We start from the raw sequence: 16,847 nt of genomic DNA, 5'->3' as shown, positions 1-16,847 counted from the left end.
TTAGCATAAGACATCTTTTACCTTTGTGTAGGCATTGCATGATAAGTTGCTGATAATGTGTGACTGCCCTTGCGACTACTTTAAAAGATAATGTCCCAGAACTAAAAAGATTATGATGGTGTAATGTCCAAATACTTACTTGAAAATATCATAAAACTTACTATAGGTTGAACATCTAATCCCCAAATCCAAAATCTGAAATGCTGTAAAAACTACAACTTTTTAGGCATCAACAGGACAGCTCAAATGGAAAATTCCACACTTGACCTTATATGATGTGCTACAGTTAAGATGCTCTACACTGAGAAAGTTACCTAAAATTACCCATCACACTATTCATGGCCCGTGTGTGTGAAGCATAAACGATTCTGTTAGGCGCAGGTCCCATCCCCAAGATACTACATGTGCATGTAAATCTTACAAAATCCAAAAAGAAAAAAATTCAAATATTGAAATACTTTTGTTCCCCAGCATGTTGAATAAGGGATATTCAACCTGCATCTTCCTGAACTTGTAGTTCCCAGAAGTTAATAGTTTTGTCCTCTTAGATATTGTCTTTGGTTTAAAAGTGAATTTAATAGAGAATGATTTAACTAAGACAAAGTTGAGTGAGAAGAAAGCAAGATATATGTGCTTTTCCTTATTTTAGCTGTTGAAAAACCAGTGCTTTCCCAAATTAAAGTTTTTAGAAAACTCATACTTTTGGTGCCTTAGACCCAATGCAGTTGCCCAATTTTGCGAACAAGGAACAAGTGAGGATGGACATGGAAGTAGTCTTCGTGGTGCAGGAGCATCACCTATAATCAGAATTACCTTTTACATGTGCATAAGTTGTTCATTCATTCATTCATTGACTCCTTTATTCAAAACATCTCTATTATGAGCACCTATGTTTTGTGCCAGCTCTATGACCCGTGCTCTTAAAAGTACTGGAAATACAGTTGTAAACATAGCAGAATTTCTGCTTCACAGGGCTTATATTCTAGGGGCAAATACACTTTGCTTATGTGACCCTGTAGCCTACAAGGAGGGTTACATGAAGATTGCTAATGTGCAAAGTCAGGCATGGAGGCACACAACTGTAATACCAGCACTCAGAAGGCTAAGGCAGGAGGATTGCCATAAGTTTGAGGCCAACCTGAGCTACATAGTAAGTTCAAGACCAGTCTGTACTATGTAGCAAGACCCTGACTCAAAAATCCTATAGAAGTAGTAGTAGTAGTAATGATAATAATAATAATAATAATAAAAACGCAAAGTGTATCTACTTATAAGGGATTTTCTGTTTCAGGGGTTGACAAACTATGGCCTGTGTACCAAAGCCTTCCTGCTGCCTGTTTTTGTTTTTTGTTTGTTTCTTTGTTTTTTTGGTACCAGGGATCGAACTCAGGTCCTTCTGCTTGTGAGTCAGGCGGTGGAACCATTGATCTAAATCCCCAGCCCCAACTGCCTGTTTTTGTGAATAAAGTCCTGTTGGTGAACAGCCCCGGCCTTTTATTTACATAGTGTTTGTAGCTGCTTCCATGCCGCAGCAGCAGAGTGGAGTGATGGTGACAGAGATGTATCGACCTCAGCCTGAAACAGTTGTACTCCTTCACAGAAAAAGTGTGCTGACCACTGTTCTGTTTGATTTTTATATTAAGTCACTATTTCTTCCTAATATATTTTGTTGATTTGTTTGTTAAATACGGTAGTAAAGCATCTTCTACTCAAATGCACTCCCTAGTTAAATGTGCCATAATACTCTCTGTGTACAGCTTGAATACATGATTCATCTTTTGCTCTCTCCCCTCTTCTCCTGCACCCCCAAAACACATGCAGTCAGCCAAGCAATTGGGTGGGACTGTTGCACCCACCACCATCTCATTAAGCTGGGAGACTCTCCCTGTAGCTCATCCACAGCTTCACACAAGTCAGGGTGAGGTTACTTTTCTCCAGCTCTTGGACATTTTGTTCTTTCTTCTGTTTTTCATAGTCCACAGTGGCCACTTACGTGTTCTAGCTCAGAAATCATGTGCAAGTGATTGAAACCTTTTTAAAGGGTTAGGCCACAAGAACCTGGCACTGTAGCAGAAGCAGTGGGGCTGTGTGCACCTTCTCATGAGATTAGATCCTGGTGCGTGAAAAGGTCTTTTCTCAAAAGCTTGAGATTCAAAGAGGAGAGGAGGCTAAAAGCAATTTCTAGAGCATTAAAGACAGCTTACTAGATAACTCCATTCCTCCTATCATCAAAGCTATGCAATAGCTAAAAACATTTTAAATATATTCCTTCATCAAAGTGAAAACAATGCAAGTTCCACATAAAGAAGGTTCTTCTGATCTTATAGCTGCTATTCCCAGTGCTGAAAAAAAAAAGTGATTTGTTTGCTGCAAAAAGAGATTTGTTTGCTAAAATGTATATAGATAGAAGAATTAGGCCCTAGGGAGGAAAATATAAACTACATATACTATTTATAGTACACTTTAAAAGAAATTAATAGTACTGTGTTAACTTTCCATTGCTATGACAACATACCTGAGAATAACAGTTCAAAGAGGGAAAGGTTTATTTGGCTGACGGTTTTAGGAGTTTCACTCCATGGCTGGCTGGCTCCAGCGCTGAAGGCGTGGCAGAGGACAGCTGTTTACCTTTTTGGCAACCAGGAAGCAGGTCATGAAAGAGCCAGAGAGGAAGGGGCCAGAGTAAGATATAGACCAAAAAGATATGGCCCGTTCTCCTTCAACACCTTCTGATTTTCTGTCATTTCCCATCCAATTATATCTTCAAATAATCAGTTATCCTCAAATTATCAATGTCATCAAACTATGACTGTCAATGGATTTATCAACTGATGAAGTTAGACCCTTCAGTATCCAGTCACTTCCAAAAGCCCATCAGCTAGCCACCAGACGCCCAGCATATGGCCTTTAGAGGGCATTTCAGATCCAAACTGTAAGTATTAACTTCTTCTTATAAAGTTATCACACATTTGAACCTAGAATTTGAAGTAAAATGTTAAGCCTCTAAAGGTAAAATGAAATTCAGAAGTACCATGAAAAGGGTCATATAGTGATTTTGTATATAATCTACGTTTTCTATGAGGACAGATAAAAGTAATGGAATCTTTTCAGTTTAAAATGATTAAAGCTAAGGGAGATGTGCTCCTCCTGTGGGTCTGAAGACTGTAAATGCTATTAAACCATAGCTCTTGGAGAATCTTGTTTTCACATTGTTTTGCATCTTTGATCTTTTCTTTTATTGGTACATTTTAGGAATACAATATAATGACATTCATCATTGGAAATTTGCACCTTTACATAATCTCTCTTGGTTTTGTTTTTTTTTTTTTGGCACCGAGGATTGAACTCGGGTCCTTGTGCTTGTGAGGCAGGCAGCAGAACCACTGAGCTAAATCCCCAGCCCTCTTGGTTCTTATTTTTTCCCCATTCCCCTGCCCTCCCTTCAACCCCTCCACCCCTCCCTATTTACAAAGACTTTGTTTCCATTTTTTCATTTTCTCATATTAATTCCATTCCCTTCTTTCCTTTTCCCAACCCCTCCCACTTCCCCCTCCCCTTTGCCCCTTTTCTTCCTATTTCACATTATCTATTATACCTTTAAGTCCTTATTTACACTTTCAGTTTCTCACACTAGAGAAACTATTCAGTATTTACACGTGTGTCCCATTTATTTTACTTAAGAGTATTGCCTCAATGTGCATCCATTTAGCTATAAATGTCTCTAATTTCTCATTTTTTATGGCTGAGTAGTACTCCATTTTATTAAAAAAAAAACCCCACTTTTTCTTTATCTCGTCTCCAGTTGATGGGCATTTGGGCTGCTTCAAAGTTTTAGCTATTACAAAATGTGCTGCTATGAACATGGGTACACATATATCATTGTGGTATGATTCTTTTAATTCTTTTGGGAAGATACCCAGCAGGGGAATAGCTGGGTCAAATGGAGCTTCCACTCCTACCTCTTTGAGGTATCTCCATACTGATTTCCATAGTGGTTGCACCAGTCTACACTCCCACCAGCAGTGGAGCAGGGTTGCTCTTTCCCCACAGCCCTGCCAGCATTTGTTATTGGTTGATTTCATGATAGCAGCCATTCTTTCTGGAGTGAGGTGGAATCTCGTCGTTGTTTTCATTTGCATCTTTCAAATGACCAGTGATGTGGAACATTTTTTCATATGTTTATTTGCCATTTCTACTTCTTTGTCTGAGAAATGTCTGTTCATTTCAGATGCCCGTTTTTTGATTGGGCCTTTACATTTGGGAGGTATGATTTTTTTAAGTTCTTTATAGATTCTAGATAGTAGACCTTTGTCTGAGGAACACCAGGTGAAAAATTTTTCCCACATTGTGGGTTGTCTCTTCACACTGCTGGTGGTTTCTCCTGAGGTGCAGAAGCTTTTTTTTTTTTATTAAATTCTTTTATTGGTACATTGTAGGCATACAACACAATTACATTTCTCATTGGGAACTTGCACTTTTACATGATGCATCTTGGTTCTTATTTTTTCCCCATTCCTAGCCCTCCCTTCACCCCCTCCACCCTTCCCTATTTACAAAGACTTTGTTTCCATTTTTTCCATTTCTCATCATTTTTTCTTTCCCTTCTTTCCTTTCCCCTGCTCCTCCCACTACCCCTACCACTTTGGACCTTTTCTTCCTATTTTGCATTATCGATTGTTCATTCTAATCATTGGTACATTTTAGGTATACAATATAATGACATTCATCATTGGAAATTTGCACCTTTACATAGTCTCTCTTGGTTCTTATTTTTCACCCTTGCCCATCCCTCCCTTCAACCCCTCCATTCCTCCATATTTATAAAGATTTTGTTCCTGTTTTACCATTTTCTGATATTAATCCCATTCCCTTCTACTCTTTCCCCTAGCCCTCCCACTTCCTTCCCCTTTGCCCCTTTTCTTCCTATTTCACATTACCTATTACACATTTAGTCCTTATTTACACTTTCAGTTTCTCACACCAGAGAAACTATTCGGTATTTACACGTGTTTCCTATTTATTTCACTTAAGAGTATGGCCTCAATGTGCATCCACTTAGCTATAAATATCTCTAATTTCTGATTTTTTATGGCTGAGTAGTACTCCATTTTATAAAAAAAAACACCACATTTTCTTTATCCAGTCTCCAGTTGATGGGCATTTGGGCTGTTTCCAAGTTTTAGCTATTACAAACTGTGCTGCTATGAACATGGGCACACATATATCACTATGGTATGATTCTTTTAATTCTTTGGGGAAGATCCCCAGCAGTGGAACAGTGGGGTCAAATGGGACTTCTAGTCCTAGTTCTCTGAGGTATCTCCATACTGATTTCCACAGTGCTTGCACCAGTCTACACTCCCACCAGCAGTGGAACAGGGTTCCTCTTTCCCCACAGCCCCGCCAGCATTTGTTATTGGTGGATTTCATGATAGCAGCCATTCTTTCTGGAGTGAAGTGGAATCTCAGAGTTGTTTTCATTTTCATCTCTCGAATGACCGGTGATGTTGAACATTTTTTCATGTATTTATTTGCTATTTCTACTTCTTTGTCTGAGAAATGTCTGTTCACTTCAGATGCCCATTTTTGGATTGGGTCTTTAAATTTGGGAGGTCTGATCTTTTTAAGTTCTTTAGAAGGTTTTTGATAAGAAGAGATCCCACTTGTTGATTGTGCTGGTTCACAGACAACTGAGGATTTGTTCCTACATGAAGGTCTTCAAGAGTTCCACCTAACCTCTGTTCCACTTGGTTCAGTGTTTCTGTTTTAATATTTAGATTTGATCCACTTTGATCTTAGTTTAGTGCATGGTGATAGATATAGGTATAGTTTTAATCTTTGCCAAGTTGAAACCCATTTTTTCCAGCACCATTTATTAAAGAGCCTATCTTTCCTCCAGTGAAGGTGTTTGGCTCCTTTGTTGAAAATGAGATGGCTGAGTATGTCTGAGTTGTTTCTGCATCTTCTCATCTGTTCCACTGGTCCTCAGGTCTGATTCTTTGCCAGTACCATGCTATTTTTATCACAGTAGCTTTGTAGTATAGTTTCAAGTTGGGGGTTGTGATACCCCCTGCCATGACTGTTACCTAGAATTGCTTTTGCTATTCTGGGTCTCTTCTTGTTCCAAATGAATTTTTGGATTGTTTTCTTGAGGTCCGTGAAATATGCTGCTGGGATTTCAATTGGGATTACATTGAATCTATATAGCAGCTTTGGAAGTATGGCCATTTTCACTATGTTAATCCTTCCTACCCAGGAGCAAGGGATGTCTTCCCATTTTCTGATATCGTCTTCAATCTCTGTTTTCAGAGTGCTATAGTTTTCAGAGAAGAGGTCTTTGATTTCTTTTGTTAGGTTAATTCCTAGATATTTCAGTTTTTTGGATGCTATTGTGAAAGGAATTATTTGCCCTATTTCTCTCTCAGTGAGTCTGTCATTCGTGTAGAGGAAAGCTATTGATTTTTGTGTGTTGAGCTTGTATCCAACTGCTTTACTGAATTTGGTTATTAAGTCTAGAAGACTTTTCGTGGAATTCTTGGAGTCTTCTATATAGAGTACCATGTCATCTGCAAATAATGACACTTTGCCTTCTTCATTTCCTAGCTTTATTCCTTTTATTTCTTTCTCTTGTCTAATTGCTGTGGCTAATGTTTCCAAGACTATATTAAACAGGAGTGGTGATAATGGACATCCTTGTCTTGTTCCTGATTTTAGTGCGAAGGATTTCAGTTTTTGGCCATTTAGTATGATATTGGCTGTTGGTTTTTCATAGATGGCTTTTATCAGATTGAGGTAGAGACCATCTATTCCAATTTTTTGTAGGGTTTTTTTTATCATGGCTGGGTGTTGGATTTTGTCAAATGCTTTTTCTGCATCTATTGAGATGGTCATATGGTTTTTGTCCTTGGCTCTATTAATATAGTCTATTACATTTATTGATTTGTGTATGTTGAACCATCCCTGCATCCCTGGGATAAATCTCACTTGATCAGGGTTTATGATCTTCTTGATGATCTTCTGCATTCTATTTGCCAGTATCTTTTTAAGGATTTGTGCATCTATGTTCATTAGTGAGATTGGCCTTTAGTTCTCTTTTTTGGTTGGGTCTTTCTCTGCTTTGGGGATCAAGGTTAAGCTTGCTTCCAGGAATGAATTTGGGATTATTGCTTCCCTTTCAATTTCATTAAAGAGTTTAAAGCGTGAGTAGTGGTAGCAGTTCCTCTCTAAATGTTTTGTTGAATTCAACAGTGAAGACATCAGGACGCAAGCTTTTCTTAGTTGGTAAGTTTTTAACTACATTTTCTAGTTCATTGATTGATATTGGGTTGTTTAGAATTTTTAGATTTTCTTCATTCAACTTTGGTAATTCATACGTATCTAGGAATCTGTCCATTTCTTCTGTGTTTTCCATCTTATTGACATACAGGTTCTCGAAGTAGGTGTTGTTGATCTTCTGGATTTCTGCTGGGTCTATTGTAATTTCATCCTTTTCATTCCTAATTCCATGGATTTGGGCCTTTTCTTTCCTTTTTCTGATAAGGTTGTCTAAAGGTTTGTCAATTTTGTTTATTCTTTCGAAGAACCAACTCTTGGCTTCATTGATTTTTTTGTATCATTCTCTTAGTTTCTATTGCATTGATTTCTCCTGTGATCTTTATAATTTCCTCCCTTATAGGAGCTTTGGGGTTGTCCTGGTCTTCTTTTTCTAGAAGCTTGAGGTTTAGCTTCAGATTGTTTAATTGGGTTTGCTCTGTTTTCCTAAATGAGTATTCACCACTATGAATTTCCCTCTTAAGACTGCTTTCATTGTGTCCCATAGATTCCGATATGTTGTATTGCCATGGTCATTTAATTGTAGGTACTGTCTGATTTCTTCTTTAGTTACCTCTGTGACCCATTGGGTACTCAGAAGTGTGTTGTTCAATTTCCATGTGTTTATGAAATTTTTGCAGTTTCTTTTGCTATTGATCTCCAATTTGATAACACTGTGGTCTGATATTATACAAGCGATAACTTCAGTTCCTTTGCACTTATTTAAACATGTTCTATGAGTGAGTATGTGGTCTATTTTGGAGAACGACCCATGTGCAGTTGAAAAGAATGTATATTCTGATTTTTGTGGGATGGAACACTCTTTGTTCAAGAGTTTGATTGAGTTCTAGTATTGTATTACTTATTTTTTGTCTAGTTGATCTATCTGTTTGTGACAGTGAGGTATTGAGCTCCCCCACTACAATTGTATTAGTGCATATATGACTTTTCATGTCTGTTAGTATTTGTTTTATATAGTTGGGTGCACTAGTATTTGGTGCATAGATATTTATGATTGTCATCTCTCCCTCTTGGATTGTTCCTTTACAAGGATGTAGTGTCCTTCTTTGTCTTTCTTAATCAGTGTTGGTTTAAAATCTACTTGATCTACAAAGAGGATAGCTACTCCTGCTTTTTGGGGGGTTCCTGTCGCATGGAGCATTGTTTTCCACCCTTTAACTTTCAGTCTATGAGTTTCATTTTGAATTAAGTGTGTTTCTTGTATGCAGCATATTGTTGGATTTTGCTTCTTGACCCATTCTGCCAGTCTATTTCTTTTGATTGGTGAATTGAGACCATTAACATTGATGGTTAATTGGGCTCCAATTTTCATGCAAGGTGAGATTCCCTTTATGACTGCCACCTGCTATGTGACAGGGCTACACATATTCCACAAGTTCATAAAGCATGAGTTAGGAAAATGGTCCTATTGCCAAAACTTCCAAATTGAGAGGTAGCAACAAAGAGGGGTATTGATTCCCCATTTCTTACAATCTCCAGGTCAGGCCACTGTAGTTTGTTGAACAGGTGATGTAGATATGAGAACAGTCTTATCTCCAGCAGCAGTAATCAGAGAATTTGCAGAAACTGGGGTTAAATGCCAGCTGTAGGTTTGTAGGATTATTCTGGAAAAGCATCTGCCTAATGTGGGGACTGTAGAGGATCAAGGGAAGTTGGATTTGCAAACACCTTGGGGAGAAGAGGGAAGCCCCAGTTCCAGCTAGCTAGTTGTCCAGCAATCCCTTGGTGAAACCTAGGGCCATTTTTGGACATTCCTTTTTGTACCACCAAGAGTTTTGTATCATGTTTATATCAATATGTTCTTTCCAAATGGAATACACAAAGGTGGATTAAAAGTTAACCTTACCCTAATAGAAAATTACTTCTCATTTTACTTCTATTTTAGTCTTCATAAGTATGCTAACAATGAAGGTCTATTATTTTCTGTAAAGAATTTTATATTTTATTTCCTTGTTACTGTAGTAGGAGCTAGAATGCTTTCAGCTATACTTGATAGCCTAATAGTGACTCCTGCAACAAAGATCTTTACTTAGGTCATCTAACAAGAAATCAAAGGGAGCTATTTTCAGAGATCATGCAGCAGCCCTGCTGATGGCATGAAGGACTTAGCCTCTTTCCTTCTATTTAACCACCCTCAGCAGATGTCTCATAGTCATCAGAAGGCTTCCTGGGCCCTAAATAACACAGCTTTGCACAACCAGGCAGAAACACAGAGCAGCTTCTTGTCAACTGCCGTTACCAGGGACTAGATTCCTTCTTGGAAGCCTTTCTCTTCCCTCACATCTTATTTCCCTTTTGATCTCTGGAGATCCGTAGTCCTACTCCTCAACAGTTTTTTTGTAGGAAGTGCAATTACTTTGCTTGGCCTGGAGTAGGTGGCTATCATGCCTGAATGTGTTGAATCCTGAATAAAATCAGGATTTTATTCACCATAAACTACACAAGAGGGTAATTTTGCTATTGTGTAGGGTAGCAATGGCATTTGCCATAGTTCCCTTTTTTTTTCTAGTGCATTGTCCATTATCCTGTTGTTTTTCCCAGAGAAATAGTGAGTTTTTGATTTTTACTCTGATTCTGACATGAGTCAACATATTTGGGCCACCACAAAAATGATGAATAACTGAGCAATACTAATCTCCCACATATGTATCTCTATCTGTCTGTCTGTCTGTCTATCTTCTATCTGTCTATCTATCTATCTATCTGTCTATCTGTGATCTTGGTAGAATATACTCAGAATTGCGGATTGACTGCTGCTTCGGTTCTCATGGTAATTAGCTAATACTACATTTTTTCAGCATGGGAACTAATTCACTAGTGTGGAGAATAGAAAATTCAGACAGTGGTCATGGTTCGTTGTGATACCACTTTGTATGCTTGAAACAATTATCATGGCTTCCGAAGTCTCCTTTGTCTCAACGAGCCTGTGTTTCCTGAACTGCTATTCTTGTGCTTTCATTTAGGGCCCTCAGTATGTTCATTAATCTCACTTCAAGTTTGGAATCCAGAATTGAACTCTGATTCAGCAGTATTATGGGACTCTCTCATTCCTTGGTCTGTGCCCATGGCCGCTGTGTTGTACAAATCTAATGGGCAACATTCACATTGTGTTCTATGTCAGTAGAGTCCTCTGGAGTTGTGTAGTGTATCAGTCTTGTCTGAATGCTGTGTTTCTAATAAATGCTGCAGCAATATACTATCTCTGGGGGAAAAAGCAACCTTAGGGATATTTGCAGCTGCCTCATATGCATTTCAGTGAAAGGTTTCATATGTACCTCAGATTCAACACCCAGAAAACAACACCCACATCTTGTCACATTATTCGAATAACCCATACTCACACATTCCCTATCCCAAACTGAATCTCCTCCTATATCTCAGATTCACTCAGTCCAGTACATTTGTTCAGGCCTTCATCATATATTACCTGGACAATTGCAGTAGTCCATTTACCAATCTTTTTGCTTGTATTTTCTCTATTGTAGCATCCATTCAGTTCCCAGAGGGATCTTCCTATTGCTGATTCTCTATTACAGACTCTGGAGGGCTCACTTGTGCAGGATAAAAATCAAACTCCTGCATGATACACACACCCCTTCATAATGAGCTCCACCCTTAGTTTCTAGCTATTTCCTGCCATTTCCCTACTGCCTTCCATTGGTTTTATGCTATAGCTCCACCTAGAAAGCTTTGGAAACTGTCCAGGTTTGTTCCCCACTTCTGATCTGCTTCTTGGAATGGAGCTGGGCATCTATAGATGGTAGAAGTTCTTGATGTGATTCTAATGTTCAGATAGGGTAAGAATCACTAGGCTTTTGTCCTTGCCAGCATATCAAGGTCTTGTACCTGCCAACCTTTGTGAAGTTTTCTCCACCAGTAATTCCTTTCTCTCTTCTGCATAATAAAACCTTACTTATTCTTTAATATCTCAATACTGTCTCTTCCTTGAAGGGTTGACTGATTTCTCCCTTCCTCCCAAAGAATTGATTTCTCTCTCAACCATATCTTGTAAGCACTTTTTGCATTTTTCTTGCATGAGTTAGTTGTGAAATATTTAAAGGAAAGATCATTGTGTTATCTTTAATGTGCCCCAAAGACCTTGACTAATGTTTACGCAATAAAATTTGACTAGAATTACACCCTGTCAACCTGACATCAATGCATGAAGAGATACTAGTCTAATCTGTTGTACACTTGTAATATAACTACCCAAAATAACAAGGTATTAGAAAGCATCTATCATGGTATGATAATAGTCAGATCTTGCCAGAATAATGGAATTTTGTTCCTTGACAATATGAAAAATTATAACAAAGAAAAGTTGTTAGACTGATTGTGTGTTGAATGAATGATCCAGTCTATGAAGCTCTTAATTTTTTTACAGATAGTTTTCTCAATATTAATCTACAAAGCCTTGTTCCAGTTATACAATTTAAGTGAATGGGAAATAGTGAGGCACTAGCTATCAAAGAAAGGCTTTTGTTATTAATAATTGGTAGATCTGAGGCAGTAGTAGAATGACACTGTAAAAAAAAAAGGCAGGGCAAGCCTACATGTCAGTATAACTAAGATCATTATTACATTTTGGCCACTACAATTCATCGTGGAGATGAAGTGTGTGAAGATTCAGAGTTAAAGGAATGGAAAATGGGTCCTATGAGGAAAGGTTGTACAATTAAGACAAGAGAAGGGTGAGAGATACACACTTGATTACTGATTTTTATATAATTTTTTTATATAAACAAAAAGCTACACATGGAAAAATAGCTTAAATTAGCATATGCAACTTTTAATTGGACATGAAGAAAAATTTTCTAATTAACTGGATTACAATTTCAAACCTGATCATGTTTGTTCCCTAGTTTAAAAACTTTAATTGACTTCCTATTGTCTCTAGGGCAAAACGAGTATTTTTTTTTTAAATAGAGTCTATAGTTCATTAGATAATTTCTGACAAATCAAAGTTCCAATTTTTTTTTTTGGAAGATGACATACAACAGTGGTTTGGGAGCCTTAATTTGTTAGAAAATAAATTATAGATTATATGGAAATCGTATATGTTCTGTCAAAAATATATGAAGATAAATATGAATAAGAAGAAAAAGAGGTGGAAAGAGATGTGGAGCCAGAATTACTTGTGCTGAGGGCCAGGTGCTCTTTTTATGTTATTTTGAATCCTATAGTCAACAAGATAGTGATCATCAGCAGAAGAAACATGCTGCAAGATAGTGTTCTGTCTTCTGAGCAAGTTAACATTAAACAAATCCACATTTGTGTATCCTCAGCTAAAATAAAATGTTTAATGTACATATCTTTTTAAAGATTCCTTTCCTTTATTATTTTGAGGAGAAATTTTAAAACTTTTAATCTACAATAATTTCAAATTTACAGAAAAGTTGCGAGAGTAGTACAAAGAATACTCATGTACCCACCCTATCTTAGTTTGCTCTGTTCATCAGAGCAGGATATCATAGACTGGGTGTCTTGACAAGCAGACATTTATTTTCTTTGGTTCTGGAGACCGAGAAGTACAGTATAAGATACTTTCAGCAGGATCCAATTTCTGCTGGTGAATGCACTCTCCTTCCATAATAAAAGGCTTTCAGGTGGTCCTCACCTGGCAGAGGGTGGAGGAAGGGGTGTACACAACACTAATCTGTGAGGTCCCTCCCCTTATGCCTTCGTGAAACCTAATAACTTCAGACTCAGTCTCCACATACAGTCACCTTGGGAGTTAAAGCTTCAACCTACAAATCTGAGGGGAGGGAGATACAATTCAGAACATTGTATAACATTTACCCAAATGTACCTATTAACATTTTACCTCCTTGGGCCCTTCACCCTCTATGTATGTGTGCACACACACAAAATATTTGTTCAACCCACCTGAGAATACAGATGACTCACAACTTTACAATAGTTTGACTGCAATTCTTCGGGTTTATGATGGTGCAAAAGTTACGTGCTTTCAGTAGAAACTGTATTTTGAATTTTGAGTTTTGATTTTTTTCCCAGCCTTGCAGTATGTGGCACCATACTGTCTTGATCTTGGGCACCCACGAGAAGCCACAGCTCCCAGTCAGGCTCACAATCAGAGAGTAAAAACTGATCCTCTTCGATGTACTGTATTGCCAGCAATTTTTGGATATTGTGTTTTGACATCCTCTCATGTCCATTTCTATGGGTACACAATTTTTAAATTTTGAATTAGGCTTAGACAGAAAATTTGCACACACAATCGGAGACCTAGAAACTCTACCCAGCTTCCCCTGACATTAACATCTTATATCACTGTAGAATAGTGATCAAAACTAGAAAATTAGCATTGGTACAATATTATTGACTGAGCTACAAATGTTATTCAAATATATCAACTTTTCTGGTAGTACCTTTACTGTCTGGGGATCTTGTCTAGGATTTCACACGACTTTTAGTTCTCATTTCTCATTAACTGCCTCCAGTCTAACAGTACCTCAATCTGTCTTTGTCTTTTATCATCTTGACACTTCTGATGAATACAGGCCACTTGTTTGTAGAATACTACATTCCTTATTTTGGGTCTGTAATGGATACTCTATATTACTGACAAGGATACCACAGAAAGGATGCTGTACCCTTCTCTTTGACTCATGTCCAGGTATATAAAGTCATGTCTTATTAGTAGTGATGATGTTGAACTTCATCACTTGGGCAAGGGGGTTTTTGCTGTATTCTCCCTCTGAAGTTACATCTTTCCCTCTTGAAGTTAATAAATATCTTAGAGATACTTCAAGACTATACAAATAACTTTTTTTCCACTAATTTTTGCATTCATCAGTGAGCCTTGCCTGCAACAAATCTTACTATAGTATTAGCCTAATAGTGAATCTCTTATTTACCTCTTTCCTTCTACATTTATTGATTAGAATTCTGGAAAGAGAAGCTGCATAGATTGGCTTTAAATGGAGACTCCCACATTCTTCCAATCATTTTTGAGACTTCAGATTATTAGTTTGGAAAACATTTTTTTTTTTTTGGAAACCATATTTTTTTTAAAGTACACTTTTATTGTTCTTATTTAAGCATTATATTTGATTGTTTGCCTGAAGGCGTTAAATCACTTAAGTTATACAGTTTCTTTATTTTAGGCAGACTGAATAACACTCTTAATTACATAAATGAAAAAAATCAGTGACTTATTACGAAAATAAAACACAGCTGCCTGTGGTGGTGCCTACCCTTAATCCCAGTGCTTGGGAGGGTGTGGCAGGAGTATTTTAAGGCCCAGGGCAGCCTGGGATACCCAGCAGGTTTAAGGCTAGCCTGGACTATATAGTGAACTTTGCCTCAAAAAAATCAATCAGTCACACTCTGGGTGATATTAAAAGGGACACACTACAGCTTGAAAAACTAGCTGTTTAGCTTCTGAATGTCTAGTAGAAAAGTAATACTGTTGATGCTTAGCTACAAAGAGTTCATGGGACACATGTAGATTCTGAAGAACTTAGTTTTAACATTTTGTGGCTCTGTGTTTACTTTGGTAATTGTAGCTGAAGTCTACAGAATACAGTATATTTAGCACAGATTCTCATAGTTCAGCAGTGTTCATCAACCATAGTTATCATACAGCATTTTCCCAGAATGGCTGGTCAGCAGAAAAGCATTGAATTGGAGCTGATACATTATCTCTAGTTTTATTAAAAAAAAAATTAGAAAAGAGCATCATTTAGATCAGGGGCTGACAGACTTTTTCTGCAAAGGTCCAGATGGTAAGTTCCTTAGACTTTACAGACCATCCAGTGTCACAGACACTCAGCTCTGCTGTCATAGCTGTAGACACTCTGCAAGTGTGTGGGTATGACTCTGCCCAGTCAAACTTTGTAGGAATGTCGGCGGGCTGGGAGTTAGGGTTCACCGACCCCTGATTTAGGTTATAACAATGTACGAAACTCCAAATGTATATAAGCTTTTGTCCTTATCTCATTTTTCCATATAGGCAAAAGACTGATCTTTGAAAATATGTATTGGGGAGATAGTCACATCCTGTTGAATACCTTATGCTGGTGCTGCCATCGAAAAATCTGGTTACACTCTGGGGAGGCCTGCAGGACGGAGCCACCTCAGCCCTGAGATGCACATCCGGCCTTAGTAGGCCCACCATGAATAGATACACAACGATCAAGCAGCTCGGGGATGGGACTTATGGTTCTGTCCTGCTAGGAAGAAGCATTGAATCTGGGGAACTGATTGCTATTAAAAAGTAAGTGTTCCTTTGTTCTGGTGAATTCATCTTCAGTTGTACATCATCAAGATAGTTTCAGCTCTACTTTCCATCCCCTGTCTTTGAGACATCCCTAAGGGAGAGTGGATGGGAAGTGTGGAGAAGAACCTGGGGTTCTGCGTTTCTGCAGTACTCATACTAGAGGTCTTAGAAGACTGCCATGTTAGCCTTACTGCTTACTACTTTACAAATAGCATGAGGACTCTTCTCATGTTTTCTTATTTTGTGAGGTAATGACAAGCAGGCTAATGACTATCACTTCACAGGAAAGGAAAGGAAGCTCTGAGAATTTACATGACTTAATTGGGTCACTCAAATGTGGGGTGGTCTGGTGATTTGAGTATCCTTCACCCTGCATACTTAGTCTTTGCATTTGGAGTCCAGATCTGTGGTGTTAGTTATGTGTTGCCATGTAACAGTCTGTTTCAACACTTGATAGTTTAAAACAGCATGTGGTTATCATCTCAGTTTCCGTGGGTCGGCACAGCTTAGCTGAGCTCTCTGGTTCAAGGTCTCTGATGGGTGCAGTCAGGCCTCACTGAAGGCTGGGCTGGGGCTGGGGAAGGGTCTACTTCTGAGCTCACACATGTGATTGCAGGCAGCATTAGAACCTTGTGTGTTGTTGTGACAAGGACCTCAGATTTCTGCTAGCTTTTGGCTGTCCCCAGGTTCTTGCCAAGTGAATCTGTTCAAAAAGCAGCTCACAACGCGGCAGCTTGCTTCATCAAATCATGGACAATAACAAAACAATAAGAGAGTCTTCTAAGATGGAAATCGTATCTTTTTTGCTTTTATAAACTACAGTGGTATCTCAGTTCATGCATTCAATTCCTTCCATGATTCTGGTCACAAACCGGATTGGACGAGAACTGAATCAAATTTAATGGTTAGGTTCAATGTCGATCTTATGGGGGAAATTTGATTCAGTTCTCATTCAGTCTGGTTTGCAACCAAAATCATGGGAGGAATTATGTTCATGAATCAAGGTACCAATGTAATCACTGTAGTGACATCCACTCAAATTACTGTATTTCACAGGTTAGAAGCAAGTGATTCTTAGAAGTGAGGAGAGGGTTATATATATGAATATATAAGTATGTATGAATACTTGGAAGGGGGGGTGTCTGAGAACTGCCTTAGAGTCTTCCTGCTATGCCCATCCATGGCCAATTGTCTTCTTAGCATCTCCCTTTGAATGCCATGCAAACATTTCAAACTCATCATGCCCAAATCTGAACTCATATTCAGCATACTC

At 38.2% G+C, this 16,847-nt stretch overlaps 1 protein-coding gene across 5 annotated transcripts in view; it reads left to right on the top strand.

The window, feature by feature from the left end:
- Positions 1-16,847, top strand: part of Cilk1 (ciliogenesis associated kinase 1) — a 65,985-nt gene that overhangs the window by 4,581 nt on the left and 44,557 nt on the right. For 4 of the 5 annotated variants that reach the window (XM_004868811.4, XM_021247642.2, XM_004868810.4 and 1 more), the window contains one exon: positions 15,308-15,571. In XM_004868811.4, the coding sequence (XP_004868868.1) occupies positions 15,369-15,571 (203 nt within the window). In that variant the 5' untranslated portion in view covers positions 15,308-15,368. Of the gene's footprint in view, positions 1-2,461; positions 2,933-15,307; positions 15,572-16,847 lie in introns of those variants that run through there. The other variant, XM_087195971.1, reaches the window with a different exon arrangement.

Source organism: Heterocephalus glaber, unplaced genomic scaffold, assembly GCF_053883595.1.
Source record: "Heterocephalus glaber isolate CG9 unplaced genomic scaffold, H.glaber_assembly_v1.0 deba00001610, whole genome shotgun sequence".
In the NCBI taxonomy this organism is placed as follows: Eukaryota; Metazoa; Chordata; class Mammalia; order Rodentia; family Bathyergidae; genus Heterocephalus; species Heterocephalus glaber.
Note: the sequence above shows the minus strand (reverse complement) of the source record. Positions and strands in the feature narration are given on the sequence as shown.